This window comes from Martes martes (genome assembly GCF_963455335.1).
Source record: "Martes martes genome assembly, chromosome: 7".
Classification (NCBI taxonomy): Eukaryota; Metazoa; Chordata; class Mammalia; order Carnivora; family Mustelidae; genus Martes; species Martes martes.
In genome coordinates this window covers 21,308,433-21,331,122 of record NC_137894.1, presented here as the reverse complement: position 1 = coordinate 21,331,122, position 22,690 = coordinate 21,308,433, and the positions used below count along the sequence as shown (strand labels likewise).

Sequence of the window (22,690 nt, the reverse complement as noted above, 5' to 3'; positions counted from 1 at the left end):
TGCATAATGCATGTGTGGTGTGGTGGGGGGATAGTAGATAGTGTGTGGATGTGGTGTGGGTGTGTAGTATATGTACGTGGGAGATGTGGTTGGTGTGTGAATGTGTGTGGATTTGTGGGGGGGAAGTATGAGTGTGGGTATATATGTGGGGTGTGGTGTGTAGTGTAGGTATGTGGGGGATGTGGTTGGTGTGTGAATGTGTGTGGATATGTGTGTGGGGGAGATATGGATGTGGGGTGTATATGTGGGGGTGTGTGCGTGTGATGTATGATGTGTGTGTGATGTGTGTGGGAGTGGTAGGTGTGTGCATATGGTATGGTGTGTGTGTGTGTGGTGTGTAATATGTGGGGAGTGGTAGGAATGAGGATATGGTGTGTGTGTGTGTTTATGGTGGTGCTGGGGTAGGAGTTGGCTGCAGATTGCCTGGAACAGGAAGTTGACCCGTTGCAGTGGGGGAGATAATCCTGGAAAAGAACATGTAAAAAAAAAATCATCTAAAAGATTTTTAAAACTCTGTTAATATCTGCCTCAAAGCATTAAAACACAGGTTCCCCATGCTCTGTATTATTCAGTGAGCAGCCTAGGGCTCAATGAATGGAGAGAAATGAGGGGCTGGTGGGGAAAAAAAAAAATCAATTCCAGGAAGCAGTTAACCAGCAACTGGCTGCGAGGGAGCGAAGCTCAGTCAGGAATAAGACACTAATGAGCCCCACTTTGAAACCACTTGCTCTTCTATCTAACATGCAAGTTTCGTAACGCACATGCTCAAAAAGCCTGCAAGTCCATCATCTCGCCCCCAGCCCCTGGAGAACAGCCCCTGCCGAGATACGCTGTCTGGTGGGAGGGGAAACAGCCAGCTGAAATGGTGGAGGGAAAGGCCGGGGTGCTTGCCTTGCAGACTGTAAGGAGACCTGGAAGTGACCTGATGAGGGAGACTTGCTTTAACTGTGGATTAACTTTAAGGCACACTTGGCGCACAAGAAGGACATACGACACATTTAGGCAAAGACAGTGTGAGCCATGACCCCAAGACAAAAAAGAGGAAGATGGCATTGTCATGTTCAGGAAATATTTGCAAACACAGGGGGGGTTGGGTGCGAATGAGGCAAAGGATGACCCACACTCATGTGAGGACCATTGGGACTGGCACCCTGAACTCGCTTAAATTGTCTAACTATAGAAGGACAAAGGAAGCGGGTCTTACCTGGAGGGAGGTACTGGCAATGCCCAGAAGAATTAACTAACACGTTGGTGTGGAATGTGGCATCGAATCGCTCATCAGCACTAGAAACACGAGAAGGATTTCATGAGTCAGCACTGCCAGGCGGTGGATTTCCCGGGGCCCTTAGGTCTGTCCTGAACTGCAGCTAGAAAAGCTTAAGAAGTGCTACCCTTTGTGCTTGGATCATGCTGACACCATTTGCAGCTGGCCTGGGAGATCTTCTCAGAGCACAGGCTGGTAGTGGCCAATGTCCATCCACGCCACCCATAGGCACTCTGATTTTCATATGCACATAAAACAAAGTTTTCTTAGTAGAAGTTAAACCTGAAGACAATTTCACAGGACATCCCCAGATGAGACGTTTCTATCTGTAGGAAATAAAGAGCGGGTAAAGCATTCTGCCACGGACAGCCCCATGTGGGCAGGGATTCTGACCCACTACCTCCAAAGCTCCAGTTCCCGCATCCTGAATGCACCCAACGCTTGGCAGGTGCTTAACCAATACATCTTGAGGGACTGAACTGCAGGCACCAGCAGAGCCCAGAAGCATTCTGGGCCCCATGATTAGTGATGACAGGAAGGAGGGCAGGTGAAGAGAGCAGAGATAGGAACAGGTTTCAGACAGGTACACCCCAGGCCCCTCCCTGCCCGTGTTTAGAACCTCCTGCAGCCAGAAGTTACCAACTTGAACAAAGACATGAAACAGGAAAAAAGAACAGTTAAAGCCATCAGCCTTTATTATTCACGTCTTGTATCTTCTGTACTCTGATGCTTTCCTAACCCTGGAAGAATTGTCCCCCCTCCTACATCCTTACTTGACACTCCTGCATCCTTACTTGCAAGCCCGCACAGGGAGAGAGAGGAGGAGGGCAGCTCAAGGTGCAAGTTAGCCAGTTCCTAGAGACAGGAGACAACATGCTCACCAGTGCATCTCTCAAATGCAAACCATCTAATCCAGAGCCTATACCCCAGCCACCTCCTCCAGGTCTCACACTCCTGCCCTCTATCCCTCCATCCTAATAACCTGAGGGCAAGGTACCAAGCAACTAGCGATTGCCCCTATGACCCAGAGCCCACTGACATCCTTCGCACCAGCCAAGCCTAACCCTGCTCACCCTGCCTCGCCAGTTCCAGTCCACGGAAACCACAGCAAAGGCTCTTTCCCTCCAAGAAGATGCCATCAATGAAAGGAATAAAAAATTTCTCCTTAAAAAAGTAATATGCTCTCAGAAATTCAAGAGGACATTGCATTTAGTAAAAAACAAAGAGAAATATGAAAGTTAAAATATGATTTATGAAATAATTTTTTATAAATGGGTGGGAGGTTTGGCTGAGAACAATCACAGAGATGAAATGGAGGACAGAGACGAGGGAAGCCTCCAGAGCACAAGACCCGGGGAACTCACTTGACAGATGCTGGAGAGACAAAAGGGCGGGAGACAATTACTCAAGAAATCTCACAGAGAAATGCTGGAGCTGAAAGAAACCAGTCAAGCATGAAGGCAAAGGGAGGCACTTTCACAAACGTTAAAGGGCTCAAAGGGCTTGTGTCCCACATGTATTTTCTTGGTCATGGATTTGAGGATGAGCTCTAGGAAAATGAGGGTGAATACTGAAAAAGGAAGGAATAAACTTTTGGACTAAACCTGGGGATCAAGAAAATGTATTTCCATAATGAGCTGTGCAGCAGGCCTAGAAGAGGAGGGGTTGGGAGACCTGTCCAAATTACAGCAAGAGATGAGGGGTCTCGGGAGAGTGAAGTAGATTCAGAGCAAAGGAGAAGAGAAATAAGCTGGAAAACACCATGCATTCTATCAAGAACACATTTTTAAAAATTACAGTAAAATATCAACCACAAACTTCAGGGGGAAAAAACTATACAAAAAAGCCAGGGTTTTGGGGTGCCTGGGTGGCTCAGTGGGTTAAGCCTCTGCCTTCGGCTCAGGTCATGGTCTCAGGGTCCTAGGATCAAGCCCCGCATCGGGCTCTCTGATGAGCAGGGAGCCTGCTTCCCCTCTCTCTGCCTGCTTGTGATCTCTCTCTGTCAAATAAATAAAATCTTAAAAAAAAAAAAAGGCCAGGGTTTGAATATGAAACAAATATGTGATGAGGTGCAGAAGAAGAAGCAGAGGAGAGAGACTAAGCTCCTAGCTTTGGGATGAAGGACACTCCTACATCCTTACTTGCAAGCCCGCACAGGGAGAGAGAGGAGGAGGGCGGCTCAAGGTGCAAATATTCTCTGCTTGACTGTGGTCTGTACCCAACTGCCTCCATGAATCAAATGATAAACAGTGACTGGGCACAGAAAAGCTGAACATGTGGACCATCACAAAATCCCTCTAGCTCAAACCACGATTTTCAAACCGGGTTCTCTGGAACCCTGAGATTTTCTGGGTGTGCTCTGGAGTTTCTGTACATGTAGATTCTGATACTCTCTTTTCCCTGTACTTGAAAATACTAATAAAATTCCAAAGACACTCAAAGGACTTTTAGAAAATTCTACCTCTTCAGACTACACAACAGATGGATAACTACCTGTGGCCCATTTGCCCATTTAACTCCATTCTGGCTGAAAGTTAAGCTAAAACTTCTCTTGCCACGTCTGTGCATGGATTTGAACCTCTTGCAAATGAGTCACCCAGTAAGATTTCAGTTTTGCACTGCTCTTTTTAAAAATCCACATTTGAGCCTACGGTTCCAGCAGAGAACCTGGACCCCACTGCACAGCCCCTGTTCCCACCACTGCAACAACAGAAACCGTCTCGGGACGCATGACACAGGATGCATAGTTCTGCTTATTTTAAGCTTGGGTTTCTTCTTGTCTGATTTTTATATTTATAACAAAGGCTGTGAGCATCTGTTATATCAGTGACTTAATTCTAGAAGAACAAACAAACAAAAAAAAAATTCCTCCCAGCTCTTCCTCCACACATTTGGATCAATTTAATTGAAGTGACTCTTGAGAGCACAAGACAAATGTGTAAAAACAAGATAAAAATCGGTTTCCATTAGCAACAGTTTACCTGTGTGACTCACTGATTTCTAAACACAGTTCAACCAAAACAGAATATTGAGATAAACAGAACTGTAACACTGTTATCATTATCAATGGTCAAATATTAATATTCATTTTGGCAGTCTTAGAATTCTTTGCTATTTTCTACAGAATTCTTTGCTATTTTCTACGCCAGTGATGTAAAAGTAAGCTGCTGTAATAATTGTATACTAATACTGCTTTATCTGTTTTGGCCATTAGAACTGGAGATGAGATTTGTTTGCAAAAGGGCTCTCTTGCTAAAAAGTGAGGCTGAACAGAGCTCTGTGAAACATGAGTGGCCCCAAGCCACTGCCATGACACAGGGGCGTGACGGTGTCAGTGAAATGCGTCCTGTGGCCCAGCACTAGGTCATGCAGTGATGTATAATGGGTGCTAGGGCATAGGGAGCATGAGGTGTGAGATCACACGGCTTTGTAGCCAGCAGATACTGATAACCATGGGAGCTGGGGTGGGTCCACAGGACTTGTCTCTCTCCTCCCTCTGCTCTGGTGTGCATGTGAAACTTCCTGTATTAAACATTTTGAACATAGATACTGTTTATGTCCTTAAGACATGATGAACCCTCAGAGTTCTTGACGACTCAGGCACATGGCTGCTTCATTCCCATCGACAGCTCCTCTTTTCAGCTGCCTGTGTCCTTGTCCAGCCAGAGGAGGACAGATAAGCCCTCCGTTGGTGTAAGGAGAACTGTGGGTACACCCCCCGATGTGGGTACACACCGATGGAGCAACAAAGGGCAGAGGGGCTTTGTCACTGAAAAGTGATCATGGAGATGATGGATATTTAGTCCAATTATTCAGACCCTAATGTCCTTCATAGGATGGTCAGGAAGAAAGGCAACTGGACAGGCTTGAAAGGTGGGCATAACTCCAGCAGGTGGAAAGGAAAATTGGTATATCCCCAGCAGAATGCATGGTCCGATCATATACCTGTAAGGAAACTATACAGAGGGAAGCCCTGTGAAGGTGTGGTTTGCCTGGATGCTGGGGTGAGTGAAGTTTGCCCCAATACCTTACCATAGCACTTGCCTTAGCAGGAAGGCTAGCATCAGGGCTTGAGGGCAAACCATGGGTAGCCATGCCTGCGGGGTCCAGGGTTCAATGCTCAGGGAGTTCACTGCAAGGCTGTACTTTCAGAAGTCAATGAAGGCACAGGCAGAGATGAACTTGGGGGTCTGGGATTAGACGTCTTCCTGTTCTCCATCCCCCTGGGGCTCTTATACAGCTTTGTTCCACCCTGGCTCCTGACCTGGGAAGCAGAGCCTCTGAAGCCAGCTCACTGTAGCCTCCTGCTTAGCTTGCCCTACAGCATGGACCCCCACAGTCTGCAGAAGCTCAGCCTTAAACCAGGGAAAAGAAAGTGACCGTAACACCCACAGCATCATTTGTCCCTGGAGTCCAGCTACCAGTGCCCTGAGAGAGAACAGGGAGGCCAGCCATCAAGGAAGCCCAGAAAGACCAACCCCCAACAGACACACGTTCACTAAACTAAAGACTCTGAATATTAGTAATGCAGAAGGATCAGGGAAAAAAAATCCAGGGTCACCCTGCTGTACCAAAGAGCCCAATAGGTGTGTGGGTTCATGAGGACCCTGATGAATAAGGATCCACGTGCAGCTCATCCTGTCCTCTCTGAGCTCACAACGTCCTTCAAAGAGAAACGGAAAAGCAGAAGAAAAGAAAAATGATCTCAACTGTTCTCACCGCAAAATGAAATAATGATTATGTGATGTGCTAGAGGTGTTAGCTAATGCTACAGCAGTAATCTTACTGCAATATACACATGGATCAAATCAACACATCACACACAGTAAACGTGCATGTTACATGTCAATTATATCTCAATAAAATAATAAAATTAAAATATTGGAATAAAAAAAGTAAAGGAGGAAGACAGAGAGAGCCAATCTAGCTCAAAATACAATGGATTTAAGGAATCATTTATATTAAATCTCTTGCCAAAAAGAAAAAAATGTTGTCAGTTACATGTTAAAACACCTCTTAAGTAAGGCATACCTAGATGTCAGAAGGGAAAACAGTCTGTTTAAAATAGATGATTTTTGTTTCAAAAGTAATGAGTCCTGTTTCTGGATACTTTGATTTAGTTCTACCTTTTTATCTAAGATGTTAAGGGTCTACAACTAGCATTGTGGCCATAGTCCATGAACAAAGTCTTGAGCAGAACTAAAATTTTATGGTCATTTCTACCCATCAGAGATCCTAGAAGGCAGATATCAGCTTCAGCAGGAGGATTCCAGAGGAATGCATTCAAGATCCTTTCTTTATCCACCAATTTACATGTTAGCTGGCATATAACATGGATGTTATTATAACAATTGAATGTAACATTGGATGGATTATAATAATGTTATGAATAGGATAATGTTAACACAGTATGTATCAAGTTTCTGAGCTCTCTGTTTTGTTCTTTGAACTGTATGACTATCCCTGACCTAGTACAATATTATCTTTATTTTTAAAGAGAGGAAGAGAGATGGTGAGGGGAAGGGCAGAGAGAGAAGGAAAAAGAATCCCAAGCAGGCTCCGTGCTCAGCACAGAGCCTGACTCAAGACCCTGAGATCAAGACCTGAGCCAGAATCAAGGACCAGATGCCCAACCGAGCCACCCTGAACCCCTCATATAATATCATCTTAATCTATAAAATAATGAAAATGTTGCTATTTAGCAGAGTAAGTCCCCCAACTTTGTTCTTTTGTTAAAACATTGTATTATCTATCCTTGACACTTCCTTCATCATTGTAAATTTTAGGATCTACTTGTCCAGTCCCACAAAGACCTTGTTGAGACTTCAGTTGGAATCGCATTAAATTTATAGAATAGTTTGGGAAAATAGGACATCTCTGTGATACTGAGTTTTCCCAGAATTAAATATGATATAATCCATCCTTTAGTTTGGTCTTTCTCATGTTTGTTTATTAGTAATTCTTGCCATTTGCATATATTGGAAATAAAACTGGTTAACTTACATTTTCTAATTGTTACAAGGGAAAAGAAATACATTCAATATTTGTTGAAAACACTTGTTTTGATACAAAACACTTGTTTTGTATCCAACATATTTTGTCTATGTAGTCTCTAAAGAGTTCTTTTTAATGTAAAATAAATAATAGTCTACAAATGATGGTTAATTTAGTTTATTCCTTTCTAATCCTTGATATTTTAGTACTTTGCTTTTATTACTACTTAGATTCATATCATTATTAAGATATATGATGACAAGGGGTATCCTTACTTTGTTCCCACATACAGAAACTTCTAATGTTTCAGCATTAAATGGGCTTTTGGTAAAGATCTTACATCAACTGAAATAAAGTTTTATTCTATCTCACAAATGGGTATCACGCACTGCCAGTTGATTTTTCTCCACTTATCAAGATGATCATATGAGGATGAATTATATAAATGGGTTTTTCTAAAGTTAAACAAAACTTGTATTTCTAATAGAAAGGTAAATTTGATTGGATTTATTTTTAATTATTGCTAGATTTAGTGAGCTAATATTTTGGTTAAGATTTATACATGTGTGTTCATAAGTGACATTGTATGTTAGGTGGAACTTGCCTATAAAACCCACGTTTTCTGCTTTCTTTTTCAAAACATGTCAATCAAGAGAATGAAAAGGCAAGCTTCAGATGGGGACAAAATATTTGAAGAAGACATAACTGATAAAGACTGTTATCCAAAAAGTACAAATTACTCTTGAAATTCAAGAGTTATAAGGATAAAAACAACCTGGTTTTTTTTTTTTAAGATTTTATTTATTTGACAGAGAGAGAAAGAGAGATCACAAGTAGGCAGGCAGAGAGAGAGGGGGAAGCAGGCTCCCTGCTGAGCAGAGAGCCCAATGCAGGACTCAGTCCCAGGACCCTGAGATTATGACCTGAACTGAAGGATTAACCCAGTGAGCCACCCAGGCACCCAAAGCAACCTGATTTAAAAACGAGCCAAAAACCTGAATGACAATTCAGCAAAGACATACAAATATCAAATAAGAATAAGAAAAGATCTTCCACCTCATAGGTCATTAGGGAAATGCAAATTAAAATGGATTTTGGCCAACCAGACTAGCCAAAATCGAAAACACTGACAACACCAAATGCTGACAAGGATATGGAGCAGTAAGAACTCTGATTCATTACTGGTAGGAATACAAAATGGTACAAACTTTGGAAGACAGCTGGGCAATTTTTTACAAAACCAAACATACTCTTACCATACAATCCAACAATCACACTCCTTGGTATTTACCCAAAGGAGTCAAAAACTTAGGGACACAAAAATCTGCACATGGATATTTATAGCAGTTTTATCCATAATTCCTAAAACTTGGAAGCCACCAAGATGTCTTTCAGTGGGTGACTGGATAAATCAACTGTGATACATCCAGACAATGGAAAATTATTCAGTAATAAGAAGAAATGAACTAACAAGCCATGAAAAGACAAGGAGGAATTGTAAATGCTTATTACAAGGTGAAAGAAGCCAATGTAAAAAGGCTGTATATGTATGATTCCAACTACATGACATTCCAGAAAAGGCAAAACTATGGAGACAGTAAAAAGGTCAGTGTTTGCCAGGGGTAGTGGTGAGGGAGGGATACATAGATGGGAGCAGAACATTTCTAGGGCCGTCAAGCTACTCTGTATGATACAACAGTGGCAGATATGTGCTATTACACATTTGTCCAAACCCAGAGAATATACATCAAGAGTGAACCCTAATGTAAATCATGGACTTAGGTGATAATGATGTGTCAATGTAGGTTGATCAATTATATCAAATGTCCCGCTCTGATGTGGGCGGGGGGTGTGTGCATGTGTGGGCACAGGGGATATAGGGAAAAATCTCTCTCTTCCACTCAATTATGCCGCGAACCTAAAACTGCTCTAAAAAGTAAAGTCTACTTTTAAGAAATACATGTTGATTCAATCTTACCTATTTTTTTCCTATTTTTGTCTAGAATCAGCTTCTGTTTTTCCAGAAAAAGATAATTCTGGCTAAATTTCCAAACTTATTGGCATAAAATTATCCATAATAGCCCCATTTGTTTTAAAATACCTGTCCGCAGTTATAAACCCTTTTCATTGCTAATTAACATTTGTTTGTATCTTCTGTTTTCTTGGTAGTTATTCTGAGGTATGTTCATTTCATTAGTTCTTTTAAAAACCAGTTTATTGGGACACCTAGGTGGTTCAGTCAGTTAAGTGTTTGCCTTTGGCTCAGGTCAGGATACCAAGGTCCTGGGATTAAGCTTCACATCAGGTGTCCTACTCAGCAGGGTGTCTGCTTCTCCCTTTTCCTTTGCCCCTCCCCCCCTACTTGTGCCCTCTCCATCTCCCTCTATCAAATATATAAAATCTTTAAAGAAATAAAATGAATATAATCAGCTTACTCCTTCTCGATTTCTATGTTTCTTATTTAATGTATTTCTACTCTTTGTTCTTCTTTCTTTCTACTTGGTATTTTTCCTAACTTCTTGTGATTGGTGATTAAATCACACATTTTCCTTTTTAAATCTTTTCTAAAGTAATTATTTAAGGCTATGTATTCTCCCTACACACACAGACACACACACACTTACACCAAAGTTTTTATTCATATATGATATTTAGTTCTCCAGATATTTATTTTTCATATAACAAGGATAAATCTATTCCTATATCTGTCTCCATGTGTATCCCTTTAACTGTACATATATGTACATACATATGTACATATATGTACACATATATGTACATACATATGTACACATATATGCACATACATATGTACATATATATGTACAGTTAAAGATACACATGGACATATATATGGATATATATGTACATATATATACAGTTAAAGGGATACACATGGACATATATATATGTACGTACATATGTACATATATATGTACAGTTAAAGGTATACACACACACACACACACACACACACACACACACACACATATATATATATATATATATATATAGGCTAAGTCTTGTTAACTGTGTAGTACAAAACTTAGATATCCTTATGCTTTTTTCTCTTCTTAAGCTATCAATTACTGAAAAAAGTACATCAAAATCTACCATAAGTATGGATTTGTCTGCCAATTTTCTTCATTTGTTTTAAAGATATTTTGTATTTAGTACATGTATCTGAGATTTGTTATATATTCTTAGAAACTGTTTCTTTTTTACCATTGACTTGGCCTTTAATTTTTTTTTTTTTCTTACAGTGTGTGTTATGGCTTTTGGTTTTCTGTTTTTTGGGGTTTGTTTTGCTTTTGGTTGCTGTTTTTCTGTTGTAAACATAGTCATTCTCATTCCTAGTTCCTCTTTGTCAAGTATACCTTCTCATTTTTTTACTTTTTACTTTAATTAATGTGTTTTGTTTCTTATGTACTTAAATGCTTTAGTTCTATCCGAATGACCTATAGCTAGATTTTTAAAAGTATATATAATATAGTTGGGAAATCTCAGTACTTTTAACCGGCTGCCTAATCCATTTACTTTTATCTTCTCTGTTGATACGCTTGGTTTTTCTCTCTACTACTTAATTTTGTGCTTTTGATTTCTCTCTCCTTTGACTGCATGGTTTCCTCTTTTCTTTGATTTACTCATGTTTTCCTTATTCTCCCACCCCCACCTGTTTGAAAGTTCACTATATTATTCTTATGCTTCTAATGGTTCTTCTTACATTTTTTTTTAAAGATTTTATTCATTCATTTGACAGAGATCACAAGTAGGCAGAGAGGCAGGCAGAGAGAGAGAAGAGGAAGCAGGCTCTCTGCTGAGCAGAGAGCCCGATTCAGGGCTTGATCCCAGGACCCTGCGATCATGACCTGAGCTGAAGGCAGAGGCTTAACCCACTGAGCCACCCAGGTGCCCCCCTTCTTATAACATGTGTCTCTTACTCAAAACTGACCGCTCTGTGGCCTGCTGGAGCAACAAGGGAGTATTTTACCTCTACCTGTTATTCAAGTACCACCTTCCATGTTACTATTTTCTAGCATCTTAACCTCTTTGTTTTTAATACCCCCAAGTTCATCACTATTATTTTATATATTCCAACTTGTTTCCATTTACCTGACCTTTTTTTTAAGATTTTATTTGAGAGAGACAGAGAGAGTGTATACCAGCGGGGGAGCAGCAGAGGGGCAAGCAGGCTCCTCCCTGAGCACGGAGCCCACCTCAGGTCTCCATCCCACAACCCTTAGATCATGACCTGACCCGAAGTCGGACCCTTAACCAACTGAGCTACCTGGTTGCCCTTACATTTACCTGAATTTCTAACCAACTGCTTTGCTTACCATTCCTTCTCAAACCTTGTTCCTAAATGTTCGTTCTGACAGTTTCTTTAATAGTAGTATTTCTGGTCATTTCCCCTTCATGGGAAACTCTTTTTGTCTTTGTTTTCCTGAAGATGACAGGATGTCTAATTTGCCCCTAAAAAATGGTTTGGCCGGGAAAAGAATTCTAAGTTGATAATTGTTTTCTTTCAGTATGTAGAAAACACACTCTCTCTTTTTTCCCGTAGCTTCTACTGTGGCTTCTAAAGGGTCCGCAGGCAGTCTAATTCTCAGCTCTTCACTAAGAAGCTGCCCTTTTTGTCTTCCCTTGTTCCCAGGATCTCCTCAGCTCCGGGTGTTCTGCAGCTTTTAGCGCAGTATGTCTAGGGGCTCGTTTCTTACTATCCACCTTACCTTAGGCTTGTTGTATGTCCTGAAGCCAAGGATTTATGTTTTTCATCAATATTATTAAATTTTCAGCTATTCTTTTGGAACATGGCTTCTGTTACAAAAAAAAAGATATATTTCAGTGGAAAACCTCATCCTCTCTAACACAGTTCTGAGTTAGCCTGTATTGTGTTCGAGCTATTTTACAGTTCTTTGTAAGCCGTAAGCAACTGAGAGATGTATAAATTATATGTTGTCTGGTACTGATTTAACTGACAGTGACTTGACTTTCTGTGCCCTGTAGGAAAACAAGTTTTGTGTCCACCTCTAATTTATCTCCACATTCCCAGTCCATATAAACTTGTCCTGATTTGACTTCTCCTTTGAACTGACTCTAACATCTGCCTGGTTCCCTCGTGTTTTATGAGTAAAATAAATTCTTTAACATGTGTTCACTTTTTATATCTGTATACAAGTCACAATTTTATCTTTCTTCTGAAAATAATCTTTGAACACTTATCCCACATTCTTTCTATTATTTCCTTCTATTGTACTAGCAAACATGTGTGGGAATACTAATCCTACATATGAAAGGAACGCTCATTCCAGGTCTTGCATGATTAAGTACATGGTGTCTTCTGGGTGGATTCATGCTTCCATATCTGTTTTCCACATAACCTCAGACACACTGCACTTTATTATGATTATGATCAATTAGTCCTACTTTTCCCTATTGGAAAACAGGAATAATAATAGTACCTTCCTCATAAAGGTTGTTAGTCTATACGAAACTTCGGGACCAGGACCTGGCACAGAGAAGTGTTATAGAAGTGTTAGAAATTTTTGCAACTGTTCACTATTCTTTCATATTTTCATCTATTTAGCTCACTGTGATTCATCTGGGAAAGAGCTTCTTCTTCAACTGTGCCTCATTTCATAATCAATGTCTCCAGCGAGTTTTTCATTTTGATGGCTAAATTTCTCAATCTATTAGTTTTACTTGACTTTTAAAAGGTGCTTTCTAGGGATGACTGGTGGCTCAGTTGGTTAAGCATCTGCCTTTAGCTTAGGTCATGATCCCAAGGTCTTGGGATCGAGTCCTGCATCAGGTTCCTTGCTCGGGGGGAGCCTGCTTCTCTCTCTGTCTGCTGCTCCCCCTGCTTGTGCTCACGCTCTCTCTCTCCCTTTCTGACAAATGAATAAATAAAATCTTTAAAATAAATAAATAAATGGTGCTTATTAAAGGGTGTGCTGCTCTTTTCTTGTGTTTTCGATTCTTAATCATGATTACCTTAAAATTATTTGTTAGTTTTTATGACCTAAGATTTAGATCTAAATCTGTTGTTTGCCATGTTTACTATTTGCTCCAAGTGAGCTGTTTCTTTATAAATTCTATGATTTTAATTTTCAACTCACCTTCAGCAGGGTGTGTGTGTGTATCTGTGTGTGTGCGTGCATGTGCACATGTTTAATTGAGTTCCATCTTACCTTCCCTACTGCTTCATTTCTGGTAGAGTCTTTGTACCATTTTCTGTAAGGACGAGAGCTCAGGAGGCATCAATGCAGCAACAGTGCTGGTGGGAGAGGAAGCTGGGGACGCGAGGGGACGGTGGGGAAAAAAGAGTCCTGTGGCTTTCTCCTCACTGCTGTATGCCTCCCACTCCAGACATTTATCTACCTGTGCCTTGTACTATTTGTTAGGCTGCACAAAACTCTTGGCTCAAGTGCAGATTCCCCACCCACAGAGCTTGAACAGGGCATGTTGAAGCTTTTTGATGGGACAGACCAGAATTAACCTTCAGCCTTTCAGCCCCAGGAGGCAGCTCCCCCTAGCACAGCCTAAAACAGACAAGCTTCTTTTTCACCCTCCTGCACTGAAAAGCAAATGCTTTTCAGCCCAGTTTCTCACTGAGGGCAGCATTTCCACAGCCAGCCAGCTTTCTCAGTTCCAATCCACCTTGTATGGGGCAAGAGAGCAGAAGCACCGCTATCACGCCTGCCTTAGTTTTATGACACAGAACAGTTCATTGAACTTCTCCAGGACTCCATGCGGGAAAGAGAGAGCTGATCTCCATTTTCCTAAGTCTGCTACCTGGGCAGAAAAGAAAGCCTGGGCATTCCTTCTAGCGGTATTTTAGGTAGCCCATATAATCGATATGAAGACCTCAATAAAACAAAAAGTAGTTTTTCATTCCTAAACTATGCAACCTACGACATCCCTTCTGGCTCCAGATCTGTGAAACAAAGAGAAAAAGAGGAAAAGCTAATCACCTGTGCCAGTGGACAAAGTATTCTGCCACTGGTATGATTATGTGTTAAAAGACTGTAAGTCATATGCAGAAATTCACAAGAGTGTGTGTGTGTGTGTGTGTGTGTGTGTGTGTGCAGGGTGAATGAAAAACACAATGGTAAATGTAACAAAATCACACTTTGCCCACCTGTGCTCCAGCAATCTCTTGTCAGCTTAGGAAATGCCTACATAAATGGTGGTCAGAGGTCCACGCTGAGGTAACTGTCTAAAAAGTGACCACATTAATTTTTTTAAGGGGACTTTCCTCTTCGGACTGAAGATAGTAAAGAACTCCATCAGCATTAATCTGAATGAATATGATGTCTCTATAAACTAAGCATATGCTTTCAAAAAATACCATTTGCTATGACATTATAAAAAAACGATAAACTCAATCTAAGATTTCCTGCCCATAATTACATCAAGTATTTCCACCAAAAAACTGAAACAAGTTAATAATTAATTATAAAAACCAAACTTGGTTTAGAGTAAGTGGGATATAATACTGGGGGCCTAATTTTCTTTTCTTTTTTCTCTTCCTCTCTTTCTTTTTCTTTTTCTTTTCTTTCTTTCTTTCTTTTTTTTTTTTTTGAAATTATGCAAAGTTTAGGCCAAAGAAGTGAAATTCAAAAAAGCTGTTGGGAATGAAGGCTCCTATTTTCTTTATAAGTAAACCACGTTGGTATAACAAGCTTGCAAAGAAATTTCACAAAATATAATAAGAGCACTTAGGAGCCTTACAATTTCCATATTTTGTCTGGAAAGTTATCTGAAATTAAAACAATCATAGTCACATATGTTTATTACTATTTTGATAGAATATAGAGCTCAGACTTTCAGTTATAGAAAGACAGAACATTATCTTTTTATGATGGACTGATTTGTGTCCTCCCACCCCAAAATCCACATATTGAATCCCTAAACCCCAGAGTGACTGTGCTTGAAGACAGAGCTTAAAGGCTTAAAGGAGGTAATTAGTTAAATGAAGTCATAAGGATGAGGCCCTAGTCCTACAGGACTGGCAGCCTTGTAAGAGGAAGGAGACTTCTCTCTTTCCATTTCCCTTCCCCCCTACTTTCTATATATGCCATATGAGGACATGAGAGGGCAACAACCTACAAGCCAGGAAGAAAACTATCAGCAGGAAACAAATTGGCTCGCTCCTGGATCTTGGACTTCCAGCCTCTAGAACTGTGAGAAGTAAAAGTCTCCATTTTTATGTATCCATTAAAATCACTTTGAATGCTTCTTGGGAGGAGCACAGTATATAAATAAATAAGAAATAAACTTTAATGGCTTGAGGATTTAGCTCTCTAAAAATATCTACTTTGGTACAAAAAAGAAAAACAAAACAAAACAAAACAAAAACAAACACGACATCCAACATATAGCACTTTGTTATGGCAGCTCAAGTTGGCTAATCCATCATCCTCTCTATTAATCATAACTCTGAATATAATACATAAATATATGTATAAATACATAAATATATTAAATATAAATATATATAATATATAAATAAACATAAGGAGAAAAGTGAAGAGAAGAAGGCAGAAGGAATGACATGAGGTCCCTGCATACTCCACTTGTCTCCCCAAATTCCAAACTGGGTAGCTGAGAAGCACCATTAGGCATAGATCAAAAGAAAAAAAAAAAAAAAGCCCTGAGAAAAGCCTGCTCTATCTAGCCCAGTGACCAGAAGGGTAGCAGAGAGACAGAAAAGTTTTAGACAATATCCGTGTATCAGCTAAACACCAAAGAAGAAAATAACATACCATTACTAACCCCACCAGCAACGGCTAAGTGAGGACTCTAGATTTCCAACCAAATTGTATATATCAAGAAAATAATATCCAAAAAAGCAAGAATCACTGTGTTATTATGAGATAAAGTAGACACTAGAGGAAAGAAAATTACAAAGGACAGACATAAATATACACATTGATGAGGGTTCAATCCACCAAAAGATACCGTAATCATACGTAATCATACGTAATCTTACGTAATCATACGTAATCTTTCCCACAAACAAGTTGCAGAATATGTGAACCAAAACCAGATAGAAGTGAAAAAAAGGAAGAGACAAACCCACAGTTATAGCTGGAGACTTCAACACTCCTCCCTCAACAATGGAAGACAGGACAAATAGACATAAAAATAAGCAAGGATACAAAAGAACTTAACATACCCTCAACCAAAAGGACTTAATGGAGAGAAAACCCTTCCCCCAACAATAGCAAAAACACATTCTCTTCATTCATTTTTTTTTTTTGAAGATTTTATTTATTCATTTGAGAGAGAGAGAAAGATAGAGAGAACATGAGCAGAGGGAGTGGCAGAGGGAGAAGCAGACTCCTGGTTGAGCAGAGATCCCCATGCGGGGCTTGATCCCAGGACCCAGAGATCATGACCCGAGCCAAAGTCAGATGCTTAACCATCCGAGCCACCCAGGTGCCCCAACACATTCTTTTCAATACTCTACGGAAGGTATACTAAGACCATATCCTGAGCCATAGGACAAAGCTTGACAGCATTTATCAGAATTGAAACTATATAGAACATAATACATGCCTTCAACAGAATCAAATTAGAAACAACAGGAAATGTCTCAAAACACTTGGAACCAAACACCAAATTTCTAAGTAGTCTATGTGCCAAAGAGGAGGTCTAGAAGGAATTCAAAACATACATGGAACTGAATGAAAATTTAAAAAACACATATCAAAATCTGTAAGATGTAGGCAAGGAGCTGACAGAGAAATTTATAGTAGCAAATTGCTTACATTAGAAAAAAGTCTCAAGTCTATAATCTGTGATTACCTCTCAACTAACTAGAAAAAGAAGAGAAAAATAAACCCATACTAAGTAGAGGGAATAATAAAGATAGGAACAAAAATCAATGAAAGTGAAAAGAGAAAAAAATAGAGAAAATCAATGAAGCAAAATCTACCTCTTTGAAAGGATCAATAAAATTGGCAAACCAGTATCAGGAAGGAATCTGAGTATAACACTGCAAGTTCTATAACAATGAAAGGATGATAAGGTGATAAGGGAATACTATAAACAACTCTTCACATATAAATTTGACCGTTTAGATGAAATATGCCAACTCCTTGGAAATCACAAACTACTAAAAATTTACTACTAAAATTTATCCAAGAAGAAACTGAATAGCCCTAAAGCTTTTTTACAAATTAAATTAGTAATTTAAAAAATTCTTAAATGAATTCTCTAGATCCTGATGGTTTTACTAGAAAAATTCATCAAACAATTAAAGAAGAATTAATACTAATTCTGTAACTCTCTCCCAGAAAACAGAGGATGAGAGAATGTCTATCAACTAATTTTAAAAGGCTAATATTCTGAAACTAAAACCACAAAGATAGTACCACCCTACCCCACCTCCCCCCAAAAAAAGGAAAAGAAGAGAAAAAGGAAAAAAAAAATAGGTACAAACTACATTCCCTCATAAATAGACATTAAAAAAACCCTTAATAAAATATTAGCAAATATAACTCAGCTGCATATTTAAGTAATTGCACATATGACCAAAAGGGGTTTTAGTCCATGGGTGCAAAAAAAACTGGTTCAGTATTTCAAAACTGATCAGTGGAATCAAGCATATTAAGAGCCTAAACAGCATGATTATACCAATTGGTAGGAAAAGAGAGAGTGATATTAGTCAACACTTATCCATAGTAAAAACTTTCAGAAAACTAGAATAGTAAGGAACTTCCTCAGCCTGATAAAGAACATCTAAAGACAAACTAAGCTAGCATTATACTTCCTGGTAAAAGGGCTGAATGTTTCCCCCCTAAGATCAGGAACAAAGCAAAGACACCTGTCTTTGTCACTCTCATTCAACATAACACTGGAAGTCCTCACTACGAAAATAAAGGAAATAAAAGGCATAAAGATCAGAAAGAAAGAAAATTGTCCCTATTTGGGTTGACATGACAGTAGAAATCATCTACATGATTATGTAGGGAAAAAATCCTGAGAAGTCTCTTAAAAAAACAAAAACAAAAACAAAAAACAGCTCTTAGAATACATGGGTTCAAGATCAGAGGATACAAGATCACCTTTAAACAAACCAACCAACCAACAAAAAACAATTATGTGTCTATAAACTAGCAATAAACATATGGAAACTGAAAACACAATACCATTTATAATCACTCAAATAAATGAAACTTGAATATAAACCTAACAAGACATTCATGGGACTTTTATGCTGAAAATTACAAAATGCGGGTGAAAGAAATCACAGAGGATTTAAATAAGAGACACATACCGTGATCACGGATTGGAAGACTCAACATAAGATATCAATTCTGTACCCCAATGTTTATAGCAGCAATGGCCACGGTCGCCAAACTGTGGAAAGAACCAAGATGCCCTTCAACGGATGAATGGATAAGGAAGATGTGGTCCATATACACTATGGAGTATTATGCCTCCATCAGAAAGGACGAATACCCAACTTTTGTAGCAACATGGACAGGACTGGAAGAGATTATGCTGAGTGAAATAAGTCAAACAGAGAAAGTCAAGTATCATATGGTTTCACTTATTGGTGGAGCATAACAAATAATATAGAGGACAAGGGTAGATGGAGAGGAGAAGGGAATTGAGGGAAATTGGAAGGGGAGGTGAACCATGAGAGACTATGGTCTCTGAAAAACAACCTGAGGGTTTTGAAGGGGCAGGGTGGGAGGGTGGGGGAACCAGGTGGTGGGTATTAGGGAGGGCACAGATTGCATGGAGCACTGGGTGTGGTGAAAAAACAATGAATACTGTTACGCTGAAAATAAATAAAAAATTAAAAAAAAAAAAAAAAAAAGATATCAATTCTCCCCAAAATGATCTGTAGGTTTAACAAAATTCCTATCAAAATTCCAGTAAGTTATTTTGTAGACATAGACAAGGTCATTCTCCAGTTGATACAGACAGGCAAAGGAATTAAAACAGCTTAAACAATTTTGAAGAAAGAGGAGTGAAGTGGCAGAAAATACTCAGTGTTTAAGTCTTACTGTAAAGCTTAAGCAAGGAAGACAGTAAAGTATCGGTGGAGAGACAGACAAAGAAATTAACAGAACAGAGAACCCAAGTGTAGACCCACATGAATACAGTAGTTCCCCCAGCCCTTACCCAAGATTTAACTTTCTGTGATTTCAGTTACCGGGAGTCCAGAGGCAAATCATCTTCCTTCTGATGCACTGTAAGAAGGTCAATAGTAGCTTAAGTCGATGTTACAAAGCCTGCATCATTCACCTCACTTCATCTTACCAGTGAGGCATTTTATTGCCTCCCATCATCACAAGAAGAAGGGTAAGTACAGTACAACAGGGTATTTTGATAGAGAGAGAGAGACCACATTCACGTAACTGTTATTACAATATGTTGTTATAATTGTTCTATTTTATTATTATTATTGTTAATGTCTTACTGTGCCTAATTGATAAACTGAACTTTATCATAGTTATATATCTATAGGGGAAAAAAACATACTCAGGGTTCAGTACTACCTGTGGTTTCAGGCATTCAGATCTCCACTGGGGGACTTGGAATGTATCCCCCATGAATAAGAAGGGACTATAGTACACCCCGCTGATTTTCACAAAAGTGTAACACACAAAGGAGGAATAAAGCCTTTGCAACAAATGGAGCTGGAGCAATTGGAAAACCATAAGCAAAAAGATGAACCTCTACCTAAGCTTCACCATTATTCAATAATTCACTCAAAATGAATTAAATAGACTTAAATGCAAATCTTAAAACTATAAAGCTTGGGAGAAAATCTTGGGGACTTGGGTCTAAGCTAAGAGCCCTTAGACTTGATACCAAAAACAATCCATTAAAGTAAAATTTGATTAACTAGATTTCACTAAGTTTTTTTTTTTTTTTTTAACTGTTCTGTGAAAGACTCTGTTAAGAATGTGGAAAGACAACCCACAGAATGGCAAAAGCTTTTTTCACATGGCATGTCCAACAAATGACTCATGTTTACAACATATGAAGAACTCCCAAAACTCAACAGTAAAAATTAAATGAATAATAAAAAGCAACAATCCAATTAGAAAGAAGGGAAAAATACATGAACAGAAATTTGATTAAGAGAATATACAGATGACAAGTGAATACATGCAAAGATGTTCAGCCTCATTAGCCATTATGGAAATGCAAATGGAAACCACAATGAGATATCACTACATGCTTATCAGAATAAAAACTAGTAATAACATCAAATCTTGGCAAGGACACAGAGTAACTTAATCACTCATACACTTCTGTGGGCTAGAGGATTGTAAATACAGATACTCTGAAAAAGAGTATGGCAATTTCTTGTAAAACTAAACATCCACTTATTATGTAAGCCAGCAATGGCATTCTTATTTAATTCATGCCAGATAAATGAAAACTTATGTTCACATAAAACCTGTACACAAATGTTCACAGGAGATGCACTTGTAGCAGCTAAGGACTTTAAATACCCCAAATGTTCCTCAATGGATAAGTGGTTAAACAAACTGTGGTACATCCATAGCATTGAGTGCTATCCAGGATAGAAAGATAGACCTCCATGTATACTTTTTAAAAAATTTCTTGTGAACCTATAATTATTTCAAAATGAAGGTAGAATTTTTTTTAATTAGAAACTTGGGATGACTGGGTGGCTCAGTCGTTATGCCTCTGTCTTCAGCTCAGGTCATGATCCCAGGGACCTAGGATGAAACCCCACATCTAGCTCCCTGCTCAGCAGAAAGTCTGCTTCTCCCTCTCCCACTTCCCCTGCTTGTGTTCCCTCTCTTGCTGTCTCTCTCTGTCAAATAAATAAATAAAATCTTCGAAAAAAGTTAGAAACTTACAAAATATCCAACAATGGTCAATAAAATACATCTTCTCAATGGGCTAGTATGTCACCATTTAAATGATGATTAGGAAAAGTCCATGGAAACCGAAAATGTCTATGGTGACTGAAAAATACAGTCATTATAATCCCATAAAAGCATATTAAGCAGATGGACTGAAGGAAGACATAATAAAGTGAAATTTAGCTATTTAGGGAAGGAGGGACAGAAATTAAGCATTTTGACTTTTTCATGGCCCTTGATGGTCGTCTTTAAATATGAAGAGATCCTTCTTTACCTTGCTTTCAATCTGAAGTTAGCTTTCATAATAAATAAGGATCAACAGTGACAACATAAAAAGTAACAACATCTACTGGGAGGTCAGAAGGCACTGAAACCTTCAAACCCAGATGCTACTGCCACCCAAACTTTAGGAAGTCTTTGGAGGCCCCATCTGGAAGACCATAAAATGGAATCCATACAATGTTCTGCATACCAAGAACATCAAAAGACTATGTTATAATAACACGTTTGTTGATTACAAAATAGGTAAGGAATCCTGTAATGATTCACTAAAGGTGTCTAGCATTAATGCATCCCTGGAAAAATGAGAAGCACTCACTAGGTAAGTACCCAAGAGAAACACTCAGATGGTTAGAATCAAGTTCTCATTGGTTCTTTTACCGTAGCCTCCAATGGCATGAGCATAATTCACTATTCAGTTGGTATTTCTCTGGACAGCAAGAGGGAGACAAGAATATAACTGAGGATAGCGTATGGGCTGAAGTTCAGGGCTTCCAGGCACTAAATTCCTGCTAGCTTCCATCTAATTAATGGAATGCCAGCAGGTATTAGTGCTAAGCAGGCAGAGTCTTTCAAAGCTTGGTCTGGGGACCCTGTGTAGCAGAGTCCTGAGCTGTACTTCACACCTGCTGGGTCAGGCCCTGAGGGAGGTAGAAGGGACGTCTCCATTGTTAACAAGTACTCAAGGAGCTTCTTAAGGCAGAGCGGAAGCCGCAAAGTCCAAACAGAAGAGTCAAAATGGGCACCAGAATGTAAAAGACCCTTATGGCCCACAAGGATTCAGAGAGCCGCTGACAGAACCACTGAGCAATCTGAAAATTTTCAAAGCTAATCTGTCTCCTTACGGACCCTTTGTCCTGGTGCAGAGAGGCTGCAGATAAAGTTGTAGAGCCAGATCCAGGAACCTTCCCTAGCAGTCCGCCTGCTGCAGGCTGCTTCCGACGTCTGGGTGGCCACAGGAGGAAGAGGGTTAGGAAGAACACACATGCCACTTCGGGCTGTTTCACTCTCCTTGAGGTGCTTCGGTGAATTTTTATAATTTTCCTAACAACAGTATGGTGCCTTTGTACCAGATTTACTCCTCTGTATCTCAGGGTTATCCAAGACCCTTTATTCCATGTTGCTATCCACTGATGTGTAACTCAGCTGTTATCTTGCCTTCCTTGCTCTACTCTCTTATTAGCTCAAAGTTTGTCAGCTAATTCTAATTTTAGGTAAATAATCAACTAGGAGCAATGACAGTGTTATGTCTTCCTCTGTAATATTTAGATTTCTTATTTTTAAT

At 39.4% G+C, this 22,690-nt stretch overlaps 1 protein-coding gene across 1 annotated transcript in view; it reads right to left on the bottom strand.

The window, feature by feature from the left end:
• CHRNA7 (cholinergic receptor nicotinic alpha 7 subunit) overlaps window positions 1-22,690 on the bottom strand; it is a gene marked incomplete at both ends in the record, with an annotated part of 119,395 nt that overhangs the window by 13,806 nt on the left and 82,899 nt on the right. The window contains 1 exon segment of the mRNA XM_080809189.1: window positions 1,205-1,284. Coding sequence (XP_080665315.1) covers window positions 1,205-1,284 — 80 coding nt within the window.